Source organism: Coffea eugenioides, chromosome 4, assembly GCF_003713205.1.
Source record: "Coffea eugenioides isolate CCC68of chromosome 4, Ceug_1.0, whole genome shotgun sequence".
Taxonomy (NCBI): domain Eukaryota; kingdom Viridiplantae; phylum Streptophyta; class Magnoliopsida; order Gentianales; family Rubiaceae; genus Coffea; species Coffea eugenioides.
The window spans coordinates 40,300,013-40,318,131 of record NC_040038.1 but is presented as its reverse complement, the minus strand read 5'-3'; the positions used below and the strand labels follow the sequence as shown (position 1 = coordinate 40,318,131).

The following is an 18,119-nucleotide window of genomic DNA, read 5'->3' as shown; positions in this document are numbered from 1 at the left end:
TATATATATTTATGTATATGAAATCATGTACATGTGTTAACAAATCATTTTGTATACATAAATGTGCGTAATAGAGTATTATGCATCAAAATAGAGTAGTATGCATCAAAATATATGAAATGATATATTGAATCATGGATTTGAGTTAGTCCAATATAATCCAATCCAACATCAATTCAATATTTACTTAGACGAGTTAGATATAATCGATTTAAATAAAAACCTAACACCAACCCACCGAGAACCCATCAAACCCGTCCACTTACCAACTAGAGAGCACAGTGACAACATTAAAAGTCGTAAGTGAACTACATTCTAGTGATGCCATTATTCTAAAGTAACTAATATAGCTCTTCCATTGAGGACTTGGGAACATGTCTATGTCTGGAGCAAAGCTGTCACTAAAATTTGTTTGTGGTCATCACTAATATTTATTGATTGTTGACAACTTTTGTGGCCGCTGCATGGGTTTTTGTTTAGTAACTTCATGTTGTCAATGGAGGAATCCTCCTTGTCCCGCATGAAACACTCACCCTGCTAGAATTAATCAATTACATAAAAAAAAAAAAATGAAAAGAAAACAGCAAAACTTGCCAATTAATAACCAAAGACGTCCATTACATTAAAAAAATTGCCAAAATATCATATTTAAGTTCTACATCACCCTACAAATACTTTTATTAGTATGTAGCCTAAATTTCACATATAAGTTCCAGAACAAATGTCAACTGCCGAAACACTTTCTAAGCAATAGATAGCTTCATCTCCCTTGTTCTTCAGTCAAGTAGTAATTGCTACTGCTTATCTCTCAAAAAATTTGCATAAACAACATGTATCTGCAGTAAAGTAGTACAATAATTAGTAGGTGACTAGCAAAATTGGAAGAGGGGGTTGGGGGGTTTTTTTTTTGTTTGGGGGGGGGGGGAAGAGAACTTGAGGATTTGCCAAATAAACCCACTCATTCTTTTAAGATATTCATCTGGACAAGTCATTAGTATCTAGAACTAGATAGACAAAATAGAATCAGAACGAAAGCTTAATAAGCCCATTGAAGGCAAGTCTGGATGGTCAAAGGCAGCTGTCTCAGCTGTATAATTTCTTATGTTGACTTTCCAAGCAAGCAGGCACCTAGTATAAAATTAGTCAGTTCTGATGAAGGCAACGCAGGATTGTTTAACATAAGTCTCTTAAACTGGTATCCTACACTTATCCAAGTGATTTAGGTGGATCAAGTTCAATTTTATGTCATACCAGATAGCAAAGATAAGTAAGTTTACAACTTTGTTGGAGGTAAATCGTAAACAAGGGTATGAAGTTTTTGGCCTTGAAATCAAATATCCTTTGTTTCAATGTTTCAAGAAAGTCTGTTCCAGGTCAGGCTGCCAACTATAGTCTGGCAGCAAGAGGGTAGCCAAGGATTCTGTTGCAGCAGCCAGCAGAGACATAGAACAGCCTCAAAAACAACTGCTAAATGAACAATAGAGATAACAAGCATCAGGTAAATTCTTAACTAGACATATGAAGGTCTGATATTACAAGTTAATTGACCAAGGACAGATGCAATGAAAATGCTCTTTCTAAACAGTAGCAGCCATTATATATATGATAAATGTTTGAAACATGGTGATTCTTTACAATCTCACACATGATTGCTAATTGCAAGAATGTGTCATTGACATCTAGCACAGAGACTCTCCAACCAGAGAAATTATTAGGTTAAGGTGGCGTTTGTCAGATTACAAGGGAACACATGACTCAAATTAGGCTGAATAAAGACAGAAATTCTATTCAAGCATGTTGCAATCAGATCCAGATACCAATAAAAGGAGAACAGATATGAAAATCTTAACTATTAAATCAGATTAACCATTGTATGACAGTTTTCTGGATGATTCACAAAGTGCAAAATTCTAGTAAAGTGCATGCTTGATTACCAGAGAGAGAGAGAGAGAAAGTTACCCAAAAAATGAAAAGTGCAGCTTGATTGGAAGATCGACAATATCCTAATAGGAATCCTGAGCCTATATCGAGAGCTTCAATTGCTGAAAATGACAATAACTCCATCAATTCCAGGAGAAATAAGTAATTTTGTAATATATACGACTCTGTTTCGCACTACTTTGGTTTATATGCATCTATAGAACATGCCAACTCTGGCCAGAAAATAAGTTCTATCTTTAGTTCAAATTACCATGTTCGACTTCTCTAATCACAAAAAAAATTTTCATCTAAATTCTGAACCAAAGAAATTTAAAAATTGATGAAATCTTGTTACAAAACGATACCAAGTAGAGCATTCAACTCATGAAAAGTAGATAATCATCCTGCTCATTCTACAACCCTCTAAATTGTAACTTAAGAAAACTGCAATTTAGCCACAGAAATCATGTTACGTGTATTTAAACAAAAATTTTCAAAAGAAGAAAAAGAAAAGTCAAGATAGTCATGAAGGCTTGTGAACATCAGGGGCCTCAGTAATGAATTTGAGCAAGTCCTTTGCCATCCTACAAATTCTGCCAACAATAAAATAATATGATTTCAGATGTTCTACCTCACCTGATGATAAAGAACCAAAAAACTATAACTACTAAAGGAAACCTAAGCGTCTTTGACTAAATGCTAATCTAATTGATGCAGTCATAATTTTGCTCCAAACTTGTAATGGTTAACACTGAATGACTGAAAATAACATAAGCTACCGAATAATATCAGACTAATCACAATTAAAAACAATAGGACAGTAGTTCTTAATTTGATATGACAACTTTCCGAATACTTCAGCATGAATTGGGTGGCTCATGTTAAATGTTCTAATTACATCTCTTTTCCTTTCTAGTTTCCTGAAGCCAATCTAGAAGATCCAATATACAACAAACTTCTAAGCTTTTGACTCAAACAAATAATCTGTTGACTGCATCCCCTATTAAAATGTTTGTACAAAAATTAGATAATCCATTAATTTAGATCCCACCAAACCTAACACTATCAGTCTTCATGCTACACAAATTTAACTAAGCACATCCAATTAACAAAAGAATAAACAATGAAAAAAATGTAAAACTACAAAGTGCAATTCTAATTATGCCATTACTAACCTTTTTTTTCAAATGAATCCCAATATACCATATCTCATCTGGTTCACCCTAGTCTATAAATATCATTTTTCCTTTGCGAGACACCAAAATTAAAAGAAGAAATAAAAACAAAAAAAAAATCCTTGGCAGGCCCAAATTTTCTGTATCGTACTGTACACTATTGCATTTACATTGCTTAGAATTCTAAAATATTAATTGGGTAAATTACCTGTAATGTATAGGTAGTAAATTTCAACTTGAGGCACAATCCTGAAGATAAGCATGAGATTGATCCAAATACCGATCCCATAGAGACCTATACTTGCTAATACCCAACTTTAGCCATGGCTTCATGTTGCCATTGAAATGAATTACAGCTGCACTCTCTATCAGCCTGTTATCAATATTCAGGTCATATCCCAATCCTAACACATGCCATCTTCTATCAAGTGGCTCTGTTAATCCATAGAAAGATAGGAGGCCAGGAGGAAGAGTGCCAAGCTTCCATAGAGTCCTATCGGTATTTTGATCCTGCCAGTAATGATATCTTGCTGTAACATTTGCTTTTCTCCAGGCAATCAAATCAAAGACATTCATACCAAATGCCCATCCACAGGCCTGGGGATCAAACTTGGAACTGATAAGAGGGTTTGAAAAATTGAGATATTTGTAATAACGGTGAAAGGCTTCAAGACAAGTTTCAACTGCTCCATTTACATTTCCATGTAAATCCAAAGAAAACAGAGGAGTCAAATCTTTCTGAACTACTACATCATCGTCGAGAAAAACTACCTTCTCCAACTGCGGATAAATCTCTGGGATGTAAAACCGAAGGTGATTCAACAGTGATACATACTTTGGATTTCGAAACTTTGGCTCAATATTGCTATCCTCAGACCCTTCAAAGTAGTACTTTCGAGAATCTTTTTCTAGTAGGTTCTTTATGACGGGAGAATATGATGCATTAAACCAAGTGAAGTCTTCGATAGTTTGCACTTCTATTGTAGCACCTTTGAACTCATTGCTTAGGAACCAAGCTTGCATTACCCCATAATGTATACCATTTGTTACGATGTGGAAAACCAGCTGTGTTGGGTGATCAGCATTACAGATAGTAGAGTTGACAACGACCATTACTGCAAGTAGGTTATCCGAGAATATGCAAAAGTGGTACAGATTGTTGTCCACTAGTCGGGGAGAATTCCTCTTCTCATCTGCAAGCTCCTGTAACGACTTGTCCTTAAGCCAATCCAGCATGAGTTTGATGTCCAGACAGTGTAAGCTCTTTGGCAGCGATTCCGCAGCAAGTTGACCAAACACTGTACTCTGAGCAGATGCCGCATTTGCTCGCTCTTCAAGCGCCTGAATGTGAGACTTCATTGTCATCATTGTGGTTGCAATATCATAATGGGCATCCTGAGCCTTGAAAATCAAAGATGATAAGCTTTTAATTATTGGTTCCGCTTCATCTAATGAAATAGGTTCGTCCTGCATGGCAGCCTTTGAAAGTAAAAATTGGCAACTTCTAATTTTTGAACTAAGCTCCCAAGCAAGATGAAGGTTATTATGCTCCTTTGCTATAATAACATAAGCCTTGGCAAGTGTCATTTGCTCTGCTAATTGTCTGGCATATGATCTAGCACTTAAAATTTCCTCTGTAAGATTTAAGCTGTTATGAGCAACATGCCCTTTTCCAATCTTTCTCTCCAATAAGGGCTGCTGCTCGGCATGATCCTCATGCTGATAGTTATGATGAAAAACAAACAAAACAAAGCCTGCAATCATAAATGTCCCAAGAAGCACCCAGATCCAACTAGAAAACTTCCTTCTCACCGGGCGCCGATAATCGGCCGCCCGCCGCCGCATCTTTTGCCGCCGAAATCTTCCACAATTCACTAACTAATAAAGAGTTCAAGACAGCCAGCTGCCATCGGCTCAGATCAAATCCAAGCCAATAATGAAGTTCAGAAAGTCGGAGTCTTTGACCTGAAAATTCAATAATTCAAGTCAAGACTCAAGAACAATCCATTCCATTCACTGCTTTAAATACACAAACAAAGAAACTTCTTTGTTGCACATCAATAATCCACCACTACAATCATTTGCACCAGCAAGTTCGCAGCCATAATCCATAATTCCACACTCATCAAATTCTAAATTATTCAAAAATACCAGGTTTAGAAATGTTGCAATTCAACTTAGACCGCAACATGAAAACAAAGAAATCGGATACAAATTACTCTAATGACAGATTTGAAAAGCTCTGGAGCTTACCCACTCTCGCCGCTGTCGCGACTAATGCCAAATCACTTGTACCGGGGGCAGAGCTAGCTTGCATTCTTTCTAGCTACTTTCATCTCTTCTCTGACCAATCCAACTGAGCACTCTCTACTCCAGAAACTCAGATTCAACCCTACAATTAAAATCCCCAAATTGAACAAATTAAAATTAGGTTTCCACATTGACAAAATCTAATATGAAAGAAAGCAAACACATATAATTATACACTTTAATATCTGGAATTTGATGAGTAATGATGAACAGCAATCGTGCTCCTCCCGATTGACTCCAAGTTCCACTTCGATAATAATGCCGGAAGCAACGGCTACAAATTTGGTCGAAGAATCAGGAGAATTTCCGATGAAAAAAAATTGAGGGGGGTGAGTAGGGGGAAGAAATTTGTTTGTCGGCTGAGAAGGTGGGAACTTGGCCTTCGATCAAATGGAGAATGAAAAAAAATTTAATTTCAAATTTCCATTTTCGGTGTGCTTAAATGACTATAATGGCCCGGCACTATGCTTTGAAGTAAAAAGATATCTCATATCTGTAGTGAATGACACAACAATTGGTTCCATTTGGATTCTCTGATTTTGGAGATGTTTTTCAAAAATTTCACTGTAGCAGTTTTTGAAAAACTAGTATTGTCGTTTGGATTGTTGCTTTTGAAAAACTCCGATTGGATTAGCTGTTTTTTTTTGGGTTGTTTTTCAAAAACAGCACTGTAGCATTTCGCTTTTGAAATACAAGTCCGTTTGGATTAGTTGTTTTTGGGGTTGTTTTTCAAAAACTATATAAAAAACTTTTACTGTAGATTTTTTGGATTATTTTTAGAGGTATTTTTAAAACATATTTTTGAGTATTTTTATAATTTATAATTTTTATATTTATATACATTTATGTATTTATAATACATTTATAAATATTTATAAATAAATATATTTATATATTTATACAAAAATATATAAATGTATTATAATATAATACATAATATAAATATATTTATAAATGTATATTATTATAAATGTATAAATTATAAATGAATATTATATAAATGTATAAATTATAATTTATAATTTATAATTTTTATATTTTTATATAAATATACATTTATGCATTTATAATACATTTATAAATATTTATAAATAAATATATTTATATATTTATATAAAAATATAAAAATGCATTATAATGTATTATATTATATATAATACATAATATAAATATATTTATAAATGTATAAGTGTATATTATAATAAATGTATAAATTATAAATGAATGAATATTATATAAATGTATAAATTATAAATGAATATTATATAAATGTATAAATTATAAATGAATATTGTATAAATTATAAATTATAAATGAATATTATATAAATGTATAAATTAATATATTATAAATATATATTAATATTATGTATAAATGTATTAATATTATGTATAAACGTAAAATTAATATTATGTATATTAATATAAATGTATAAATGTATTATATTATATATAATACATAATATAAATGTATATTATAAATATACATTAATATATATATTATGCATAAATGTACATTTATATAACTGTATAATATATATAATATATATTATATATTATATTATATATTATATTATATATAATTTATATAATATATAATATTTATATAAATATATTATAAATATATAAAAATATTTTTTAAATAAAATAAAATATTTAAAATATGTATAAATAAATATATAAATATTTAATATATATAATATTAATTAATATTAATTATAATATAAATATTTATGTATAAATTTTTGAAAAACGAATTCAAACACAGCCTTCAGGAAAAGAGACTTGGTTTGTACGCAAATATCAACTCATAGGAATTTGTGTTTAATTTTCACAAATTTCTGCCAAATTTCTAAATACCGCTAAGACATAATGAACATAAAAGTCAAAAAATAAAATAAGTATGCTGATACTTTTTTAGCATTTTAATACATATTCAAGTATTTAGTAAAAACTTTGATAACTGTTGTACTATGTACAATCGTATTCATATATTAATAATTCTCAACAATTTCTAGAATCGAAAATGCAAGTGGTTTACTTATGCTACAAAAGAACCAAATCCTGATGCATTTGTAATTAGAACATTGGGACCAGAACATCAGTGTGGTAGAACTTTCTATCACAAACATGCAAACTCAGGTTTTTTGGCTTGACATTACATGGAGTTTTTTGCGCATGAATATTACAATTGATACATTTAAAGAGATGGTGCATAAGGAGTTGAATGTAAATATCACAAAGGATCAGGTTTATAAGACCTTTGCAAAAGCCAAAATCTTGATTCATGGGAAGTATCGGCAACAATGCACAAGAATTTGGGACTACTGTGAGAAATTGTTGAGCTCAAATCCAGGCTCCACAGTGCATGTTGAGACGGAGATTGATGAGGATAGCGGAAAAGAAAGATTCCACAGGCTATATATTTGTTTTGCTGCCTTGAAAAAAGGTTTTAAAGAAGGTTATAGCCCTGTACTTGGTGTTGATGGCTGCCATCTAAGAGAACCACACCCGGGAGTACTCTTGACTACTGTAGGGATTGATGCTAATGATTGCACCTATTCTGTTGCCCATGCAGTTGTGGAGACTAAAAACAAGATGTCTTGGAAATGGTTCATCGAGTTCTTAAAGTTTGATCTTAAAATCCATGACCATAAAAGATGGACATTTATTAGTGATAGGCAAAAGGTTGTATAATGTCATTCAACTAAACATTTTATATTTTCTAATACTATTGTTGCAAAAAGTGCATGTTTAGACTAATTTGTGAACTTTTTTTTGTAATTTATATGGCAGGGATTGGGTTCTGCAATCCAAGAAATTCTTCCAGGATTGGAGCATAGACATTGCGTTAGACATCTACACAACAACTTCATAAAGCACCATCTTGGTGAAACACTTAAGGGTATGTTTTGGGCATGTGCAAGGTCCTCATATGTCAATAAGTTTGAATCTGAAATGGAGGTGCTGAGGTAGTATGATGAGAGTGCACACAAATGGTTGGTCGATAACACATCACCCAACCATTGGTCAAGGTCACATTTTAGGACCACTTGCAAGTGTGACATACTTCTTAATAATGTATGTGAGAACTTTAATTCTGTGATATTAAAGGCAAGAGAAAAGCCCATCCTTGGTATGTTAAAAATATTAGAATATACATAATGGAAAGGCTGAGGACAAAGAAAGAGTGGATGAGAAAAAGAAATGATGTTATCTACCCAAAAATTCAAAAAAAAACTTGAAAAGGTTAAGGAGCACTCTAGATCAAATATTGCTAAGTGGTTTGATGATAACAGGTTTGAGGTGACACCTATGTATGGGAGTACATTTGTTGTTGACTTAAAGACAATGACTTGTACATGCAGAAAGTGGGAGTTGAGTGGTTTACCTTGTTCGCATGCTGTTAGCTGCATTGCCTTGATTAGAGCTGAACCAGAAAGTCTAGTGCATCAATGTTAATCTACAGATGCTCATCTGAAAGCTTATGAGCCAGCTATTGGTCCAATTAATGGACCTAATAACTGGAAGAGATCTAAGAAGGTCCTTATGTATGCACCAAAGAAGTTGAAGCTGCATGGAAAGCCTGAAAAGACAAGAAGGAGAGAACTGGATGAGCCAATACCTAATTTCAAAGAGTGTACAAGACTGTCTAGGAAGGGTGTCACATAGATGACTTGTTCCAAGTGTCACACTAAAAGAAGATGTCAGCTGAATGTTAAAGGAAATGACGGCAGTGAAAGAAAACCACCTTTGAACACTAACAGGTGTGAAAAATGCAAAGTGCTTGGTCACAATGCCATAACCTGCACAATGGTTGCCAAAGGAGAAAAAGATGCTCATGATGTTTATGGTGTGGTTTAAGTAATTGTTAGGATTGTAAATTATTATTTTATATTCTACTACTAACTTTGCATATTTTTGCAGATCGTAATGTGATTGGAAACAGTAGCATATCACAAGCAAATGAGATAGATGAAGGACCTATCAAATGTAATGTAATAAAGTTCAGTTCTTTCTTTTCTTGGATTAGTACTACCGTTCTTGTTGTTCATTTGGTTATTTAATGAAGTACAAGATGCTAAAGTGCCTGTACCTGTCAAACATGTTTCTCCTACATTCAACATGCAAGCTGTAGAAATGGCTGAAGAAATTAATGTGCAAATCAGTGCACCAACCGAAAGCTCACAGAGGCCAAAAAGGATTGTGTTGTTATTTTTGTCATGTTCCAGGCAAAGCAAAAGAACTTGTACTTGTTGTCAAGCACAATCTTGGCAAAACAGGATGGCTGTTGTAAGCAGAAGAAAACAGACAGTAAGTTTTTTAGCTATTACATTGTATGTTGTGATTTGTAAGTGTTACTATTGTTCTTGTGTTTCTCACTAGACATGCATTTACAGGCTCACAGGATACTTGATGAGCCGGATGACTAGTGAAGATGCATGGAATTGATGTAAGCTGAAGTAGTTGCTGCTAAAGATGTTCTACTCTGTTTGCTGCTGAAGATGTGTAGATGGAAAGTTGTCCTTTGTCCACTTTTGTATCAACAAATGTCTTTTGTACTGGTTGCTCATTGGATTATTGCCCAGCATTTGCTGGAAACTGATATTAGGGAGTTTTAAATGGTTTTGTGGTGGATCATCAACTGAAGTTAGTTCTTTTTTGCTAGTAGGACTTGGATTGCCATTCTAAACATTGTGTGCAGCTTTGGAGCAACTGATTACTTTTGAAATGAAGTTATATTAGATGCTGTGAAGATATTCATATTAGCTTATGACTATATATTGCATTCATTCAAGCAATGTTTTGTCCAATTTTTTAATCTCAAGCAGGTATTCTTGAATTCTCTTCCTGAACCACTTGGTGTTGAAGTCCTGACTCTACTGAGCAAGAATTTTTTTAATGGTCACTACTTCTGCAATTCTTCCACTTCAATCAACAGTGATGTAATAACATTGAACTTGTCACCAAAAACTCACTTGACCAACCTTGGATCTAAAAACTATTACAAATACTAAATAATCCAAATGCAAAATAGAGTAAACATAGATGAAAACTCAACAATTACTTCATTTCTAAAGTACATATGAACCATAAAATTTCATACACTATCCAAAACTACTTCAACATCTTCAATTCCAACAAACCTTGTATCTTCCTTTCCTTGCCTCCAAGTACAACAAGAAGTAAAATGCAAAAACAGACACAAGCCATAAACAATATTTTCACTTTTGCCTTCAACTAGTTCATTTCAATCTTTAATTTTGCATTTTCTCTCTCAACACTTCTCAGGTCCCTCAAAATTACACCATTATATTTTTCATTTTTTGGGGTATGGGTGGATTATACCACTAAAAAAATTTATGAGCACCACGTTTCTGTATTCAATACCATTTCATAGTTAAAATTCAATAAATATTTTAACAAATTCTAAACTTTAGCACATATAAAAAATTACCCCATAATTTTTACAGCCATGAAACCTTTTTGATGGGTTTGCCACTGTCCATGCAGTCACAATTCGGCATTGTTCTAGGCAATGGCATAGTACGATTTTGTCTCCATTGTAGTATTCCTCGTTTCCTTCATAAATCGAGTTTCCTGTTTCTGAACCATTTGATCCGATGATGGTGTTAACAACTCGATCGCTAGCTGAGCTTGAGTATGTTTTGTCCCAATTCCTTCTCGAATGCATTTAATTGCAGTGATTTTCCTACACGAGTATGCAAAAATTGGCCAGATCTCTCTTTTTTGAAAAAACCAAAGGTTTATAATTGGATTTTTCCATCGATTTACTTCTTTTGGTTAAGGCTCCAGAATGGAAGTCCCTAAATACCCCTTCTGGGTTGCTCGATTAGGAACCTGATGAAAATTATGCAGTGGCGCTGCTGCTAAGCTCCTTGATTGGAACCAAAATATAAGTTTAGGGATCAAATTGGCTATAAATAATGTATAGGGACTAAATCGATGAAAAAAAAGTTTAGGAATTAAATTGGCCATTTTCCCAAAAAATAACGAGAAGAATAGTTTCCTCTTCCTTGTTCATCAAATCCTTCCTCATCGACTCTTTAGGGTAACCGCCGTTGCTTTACTGCATCCTTTCTCGCCTTCACCTTCCATCCTTCGCCTGTTCGCTTCATCAGTTTGTAACGTTCTCTTGTGGGTAGGCATTTCATCCCACTTCTCTGCTCCGTCATAACTTTCTTCTCTCCGCTCTCTCCTCTCCTACAGACTCCGTGTTCATCTTTGCCGCCTTCGCCTTTAAAGGTAACTTCCTTCAAAAAAACTTACATTTTGCACCTTATGATCTAGTAAAATATCCACTGAAAATTTTCTCGAAAATTAAATATTGGATCTTCCCAAATTAGTGAAACTAGGAAAGGAGACTTGGTTAAAAATGAAACGTGCTCAATTTGGTTGAAATCTATAGTTTTTAATTTCGATATGCCTAATTTTAGTTCTTAATTTCATGTTCATTGGTTGTTGCAAGCACTATTCACATACTTATCTTGGCCTTCTTTTGGGATATGTTAAAACCGTTTTGATAATTATGTCCTTATGTAATAAATATTCTTTACCATTTCTGCTTATCAGGTATGATATTTTTAGTTTTCATAGATTCTTGATCATCAATTAGCCATTTACAATTATACGTACTTCTTTTTTCTCCTTACTAGCATTTATATGTTTGCTGAATTGATCTTGAAGATAGTTTCTTTATTTGTGTATGCAAATAAGAAAAACCTTTTAAAACATATATCTGCACGAAAATTCGGTTTTTACACTTTGACTTCATTTGTTTTCTTTGATGATTATGGTCCTAATGGTGAATCTCTCGCATGTCACAAGAGTGGTGAGTTTGGTCACTAGTTTCCAGAGTTGCAAGAGTGATATATTGTTTAAGATATTAATCATAGTAAGTTCAGTTAAAATGTCTATATGTAGAGTCTTTATTTGGTTGGAGTAGAAGAAATTGTAGAATCTAGTTAGGTGCTCAAAATCTGAACGTGTTCAAATGCTCCGTGTTTAGATTCTTCTTGTGATGATTGTATTCAACAAAGTCTTTAAAGTTGTAAGACACAGAGATGATTTAAATTGGTCCCAAGAAAGGTTTTTGAATTTGTTTTCATTAGATAATTTTTGTCACATAGTTCCAATATGTGTAATCACACGAGGTATGATTACTGTCATTGTGGATTGTCGAAAAATTATCAAGAATGAGACATTTGACTAATATATTCATACCCAGAAATTCATGTAATTTTTGTTTTGTGTTGCTAAGGACCATTTTAGGCAGCAAGCAATTTTCTCGTCCACAATTTCAGAATACTAGTACTAATGTTGTGGTTTATGTGATGTAATTTATCGTGCCATGCAAGATTTATCAATCTAGAAATATTTTTATCTTATCTTATGTAAGGATCGAAGACAACCAAGTGGAAGAGATAAGCAATGTAAAGATCACAAATGTAACAATAAGTAAATAAAAAGAAAAGAATTGCAAACCAATTAACTACCCAACTCCTCTTGAGCTTGTAAATTAATTCAAACAAGCTTCTTCAAGTTGATGAATTAAAATCACTCTTGTGTACAAAGGAAGGTTCACCTCCTTCTTGCCCCGAACTCCACTCGGTCAAGTTAGGAAGTTTTACTATCCCTCAGGACAACCCTCACAGAGCTACACTCATAAAGTATTCACTCACAAATGAAAAGTTTACAATGAACCTCACACCACTAAGACTACAAATCTTTTTTGGAGAGTGTTTTCTCACTAAAACTACTCTAAATCTTTTGTATCTTCAGTGTGCAAAAGTTGTTTGAAATATCTGACCAACCACTATTTATATAGGACCAAAAAAGTGCCTCATTAATGCTTCCAACGGATAGAAAGTAGCTGAAGAGTTAACTAGTCGTTGGAGTATCGGACGTCCGGTACTCCTGTTTTTTGCGTCCGACAGCAGGCAGTGAGTTTGAGAAATTTTCTTCAATTCTATCGGACGTCCGGTGCAAACTCTTTGTGCGTCCGACAGCAAACAAAGAGATTTGAGAAATCATCTTATTTTTATCGAACATCCGATGGAGACATATTCAACGTCCGATGGTTTCGTCGACTTTGAAGGATCCTATCGGACGCCCGATGCTTGCGTCCGATCCAGGGGGAATGTCTTATTTCCTTCGGACGTCCGGTGGTGGAGTTATTCATGCGTCCGAAGTTACGCAATAATTATCGGACGTCCGATCCAAGCGTCCGACAGCTTTCAGCAGCCTTTGTCCCTTTCAATTACACTTGATCTTTGAATCTGATTTGCTTCACAATTGAAAATATTTTTTGAAGAGATATTAGTATTATCCATTATTTTGTAAATATCAAAAGTTAGGAACCAAGGTCAACATTCTCCCCTTTTTTTATGATGACAAAATAATGGATGGAAGAAGGAAAAAGATTGAGCATATGAGCATAAGCTCCCCCTCATTCATTGCATCCAAACTTATAATCTCAGAATAACTCCCCCTTACACATAACATTCATTTCTTCCCCTTTTTGTCATCATAAGATGAGAGTAAAAATCTGATACCGTAATCCAGCAACAATAACAAAGTATCCAATATTTCAAACATAAACAGAGAAATGATACCAGAATTCAGCAATCACCAACATACCAATATATCACAGAGACTTGATACCAAAAGAAGTACCAACATATCACAGAGAGTTTAACAAAGCAAATCATCATTAGATCAGAATTATTCTTTTCTCTCCCTTTTTGACATCATACAAATTCAGTAATATTCAAAAATATCAAGAAAAACTCAGTTCAAAACATCAGAAATATCAAAAGACAATTATAAAAAATATTATGAACAAAAATCTCATCAATTTTACCAATATCTCCTACTTATTAGAGTTAGTATCATGTTTAACTATCCACATGCATTTCATGCCTCTTCTCATGTTCTTTCTCACATAACAATCACTTTTCATGTGACCTTTTTGACAACAAAAATTACACATAATCAAAGCGTTATTTACATGAATAGATTTAATAAATCTTACTTGTTTTCTCTTATCAATAGCAAATTCATTTGCACCAGAATTCAATTCTTCTCATGAGTGCTAAAATGAGCCTTTGATTTATTACCTTGAAAATAATCTTATTTTTTATGTTGGAGTAATTCATTTAAATTATCCATTCTTATTTTCAAATCACCTTGTTCTTTTTTGAACATTTCACAAAATCTTGTTTTTCTATGAAATTCAAAGTGTAAAACAGTCTCACTCTTTTTTAAGAAATCACTTTCTTTCTTTTTTTCTAAACGTTAGAAGATATTCATTCATTTGGAAAAAAGAAATTACATGTACGAGCAACGGCTCGAAACCACTATACAACTAGTGCACATCAGGCACTGAGGAAATTCCATTCCTCATCCACTAAAATGCCAAAGGCATGAGAACTTAATTCTCTACTTCGTTTAATACTATCATCATTTGCCAAACTAAACAAGCACATTCGAAATAACTTTTGCATGCTCAGTATGTCCTCTATCAAGGTAGCTAACCTACTGTTAGAGGGGCTGTTGTGCTTTATCTGTCGCATAAGGTCCTGGCTTTGAGAACAGATCGTGATTCTGCTCCACTGATGCTCTAAAGCTTTGCACAAAACCAGATGGACAGCCACTGCTTCATCTATGACTGGGTCCCCTTTACTTCGCTCCTTGAGTGCCCATTCCGCAAGCCTAAAACTTGGGTGCTTTGTTGCCGTGACTCCTATCCCCAGTGTTGCCTGGCCATTCTGGCTTGTTGTAGCCACTTCCAGCTTAATGGTGCCGTCTTCATTACACCCCTGATATTGCTCTTCCTGATTGAAAGATGTTTCTCTTGTGCTCAGTCTAGTTTTTCCTTTCATAACTTCCTCTTGCTCCAGCCACTCTTTTTGAGCTTTACCAATTGTCCGAGCTGGAGAGCAGCTGGTCTTGTTTTCAAATTCCTTACTATTCCTTTCTTTCCACACCTGCCATAAGATATTGGCAGTCAGGCCTATGTGTTCCATCCCCCCTTGCCTATTCTTTGCTTCTAAAATTCTGATCCACCACCTTTTGAAGTCCCCTTTTTGATCAATAGCACCGTCCCATTGTATTAGAGCTGCCTTCCATACCTGCTGCGTGTGTTGGCAGTTTAGCAATAAGTGTTCAACTGTTTCCTGGTCTTCTCCACATAACCTACATACTGGATCTCCCAATCTTGTTTTCCTGAAAATTGCTGCTCTTACTGGCAGTGCCCCTGTTATACATTTCCAGATGAAGATCTTCAGTTTATGTTTGATGTTGAGCTTCCACAAAGTGTTCCACATTTGTCGAGCTTGCTGACCTTCTCCTGTGATGCTTGGGCCAGCTGCCTCTGGTGCTATCTGCTTGGCATTGGTACTCTCTTTCATTATACATTTATAGCCTGAGCTGACAGTATAGATTCCCCCTGGGTTGTGTTGCCAATAGAAGTTGTCCTCCCTCCCCATCAGACTTAAGGGAATATTCAAGATCTTCTCAGCATCGCTTGGCGTGAAATGCTGAAAGATGGTGTTCCTCTTCCATCTATGGTGACTTATCAGCTCATGCACCATCTTCAAGTTGTAACTCTGAGGTCCAAGAGAGGTTGGTCTACCTGAACTGGAACCTGGAATCCATCTATGACCCCAAATGCTCGTACTTCTCCCGTTACCAATTCTTCTTATCACCCCTTTCTCGATTGAACTTCTAGCTCCTAGCAGTCCTTGCCATATCCAAGAAGCATTCTGTTGAGGTCTGCAAGTAAGTATTGAATCCTTAGGGAAGTATCTAGCTCGCAGCACTTTACTAATGAGAAGGTTTGGTTTGGTGAGGATTCTCCATATCTACTTTCCCAATAAAGCTTTGTTGTAAGCTTCAATGTCCTTAAAACCCAAACCTCCTGCATTCCTGTTCATTGACATTTTCTTCCAAGATAGCCAATGCAATTTGTTTTTTCCATTTGCTTCCCCCCACCAGTAGTTAGCCATCAGAGCACTTATGTTTTTACATAGCTTTCTTGGCAGCTTGAACACAGACATGGCATAAGTTGGCATTGCCATTGAGACTGCTTTAAGCATTACTTCCTTGCCCGCTGTGCTCAGTAACTTGTTCCTCCAGTCTTGCATCTTCCTCTTGATGTTTTTCTTAATGAACCCAAAGATTTGCTCTTTTGTCCTAGAGATCACCATAGGCAGTCCTAGATACTTTCCTTGTTTCATCTCTGTCATTCCTCCCAGTGAGCTGCACACATCTTGCCTTTGTTCCATGGCCATATTTTTACTAAAGAAAACAGATGACTTCTCCAGGTTGATCAACTGACCTGAGGCCTCCTCATAGGTTTTAAGAATCTTCATGACTTCTTTGGCCTGCTGTTTGTTTGCTTTGCAGAAAATGAGGGAATCGTCTGCGAAAAAAAGGTGAGTAATAATTGGTCCTTGTCTACTTATCCTCAGCCCTTTTATATCATTTCTCTCTTCAGCTTTCTTCAACAAATTTGAGAAACCTTCTGAGCAAATTAGAAATAAGTAAGGGGACAGTGGGTCTCCTTGTCTTATTCCCCTTTTTGGAACTACAAAACCTCTGTTTTCCCCATTACAATTGAATGAATACGTTACAGTCTTCAAACAGCTAGTTATCCATGTAATCCATTGTGCACAAAAGCCCATCTTTTGCATCATTGCCTGTAAGAAATGCCACTCCACTCTATCATATGCTTTGGCCATATCCAACTTGATTGCCATGTATCCTTCTTTTCCTTGCCTTTTGTTTTTGAGGTAATGCATGTACTCATGAGCTAGGATTACATTGTCTAAAATTTGTCTGTCTGGGATGAAAGCAGATTGTGTGTTACTTATGCACTTGTCCAGAACAAGCTTCAATCTGTTAGCCAAAATTTTGGAAATGGTTTTGTAGATGACACTACACAGGCTAATGGGTCTAAAATTCTTCACATTTGTTGGATTCATGATTTTAGGGATAAGAGAAATGACAGAATGGTTTATGGATTTTAGCATGAAGCCTGAGCTAAAGAAAGACTGAATTGCTGGAACCAAATCTCCTTTGATAGTACTCCAAAAACGTTAGAAGAATAAAGGGGTCATGCCATCTTGGCCTGGGGCTTTATCAGGTTGCATGGAGAAAAGAGCTAATCTGATCTCCTCTTCCTCAACTGATTTAGTTAAATTGGTGTTCATTTCCTGAGTTATAGAGTGGGGGATACCTTCTAGCATCTCAGTCATATCTCTCCTTCCTCCACTGGTAAACAACTCACTGAAGTAATTAGAAATTTCTGTGGTAACTTCCTCTTCATTCTCTGTCCATGATCCATCATCCCTTTGTAGATTTCTAATCTTGTTCCTGGTTCTTCTCCCTTTAACATAAGCATGGAAGTACCTTGTATTTTTATCCCCATCTCTTAGCCATTCGATCCTTGCCTTTTGACACCAGAATTGCTCCTCCTTTTTGTATGCCTCCTTCAGTTGATATTTGATCCCAGCAGTAACTTCTTTTTTGTTACCAGAATCCGAAACTCTCACATCTTCCAACTTTTTCCTTAGTTCCTCAATCTGACTTCTAGAATTTGCTTGGAAGGTGTTCCTCCACTTCAACAGTTCTACCCTACAATTTCTGATCTTCTTAGTAATCCTGAACATACGTGAACCAGGCTCTTCCA

General features: G+C 35.0%; 2 protein-coding genes across 5 annotated transcripts; both read right to left on the bottom strand.

Moving 5' to 3' along the window:
• Nucleotides 1-278: 278 nt before the first annotated feature.
• Nucleotides 279-5,816, bottom strand: LOC113767334 (probable galacturonosyltransferase 11). Of its 4 annotated transcripts, none has more exons than XR_003468006.1 (5): nt 5,581-5,815; nt 5,349-5,487; nt 3,304-5,060; nt 1,960-2,042; nt 279-534 (listed from the first exon to the last, which is right to left on the bottom strand). XR_003468006.1 is itself a non-coding variant. In XM_027311387.1 (4 exons), the coding sequence occupies exon 3, from the start codon at nt 4,938-4,940 to the stop codon at nt 3,327-3,329; it is 1,614 nt and encodes a 537-aa protein (XP_027167188.1). In that variant the 5' UTR covers nt 4,941-5,060; nt 5,349-5,487; nt 5,581-5,816; the 3' UTR covers nt 2,059-2,513; nt 3,304-3,326. The 4 variants fall into 4 exon arrangements, 1 of the variants encoding a protein (XP_027167188.1); XR_003468005.1 differs by lacking the exon at nt 279-534 and adding an exon at nt 568-836; XR_003468007.1 differs by lacking the exon at nt 279-534 and adding an exon at nt 962-1,464.
• Nucleotides 5,817-14,802: 8,986 nt separating this feature from the next.
• On the bottom strand, nt 14,803-17,412 carry LOC113769349. The gene is made up of 2 exons (XM_027313805.1): nt 16,295-17,412; nt 14,803-16,201 (listed from the first exon to the last, which is right to left on the bottom strand). The coding sequence occupies exons 1-2, from the start codon at nt 17,410-17,412 to the stop codon at nt 14,803-14,805; spliced, it is 2,517 nt and encodes an 838-aa protein (XP_027169606.1).
• Between the last annotated feature and the right edge of the window lie 707 nt (nt 17,413-18,119).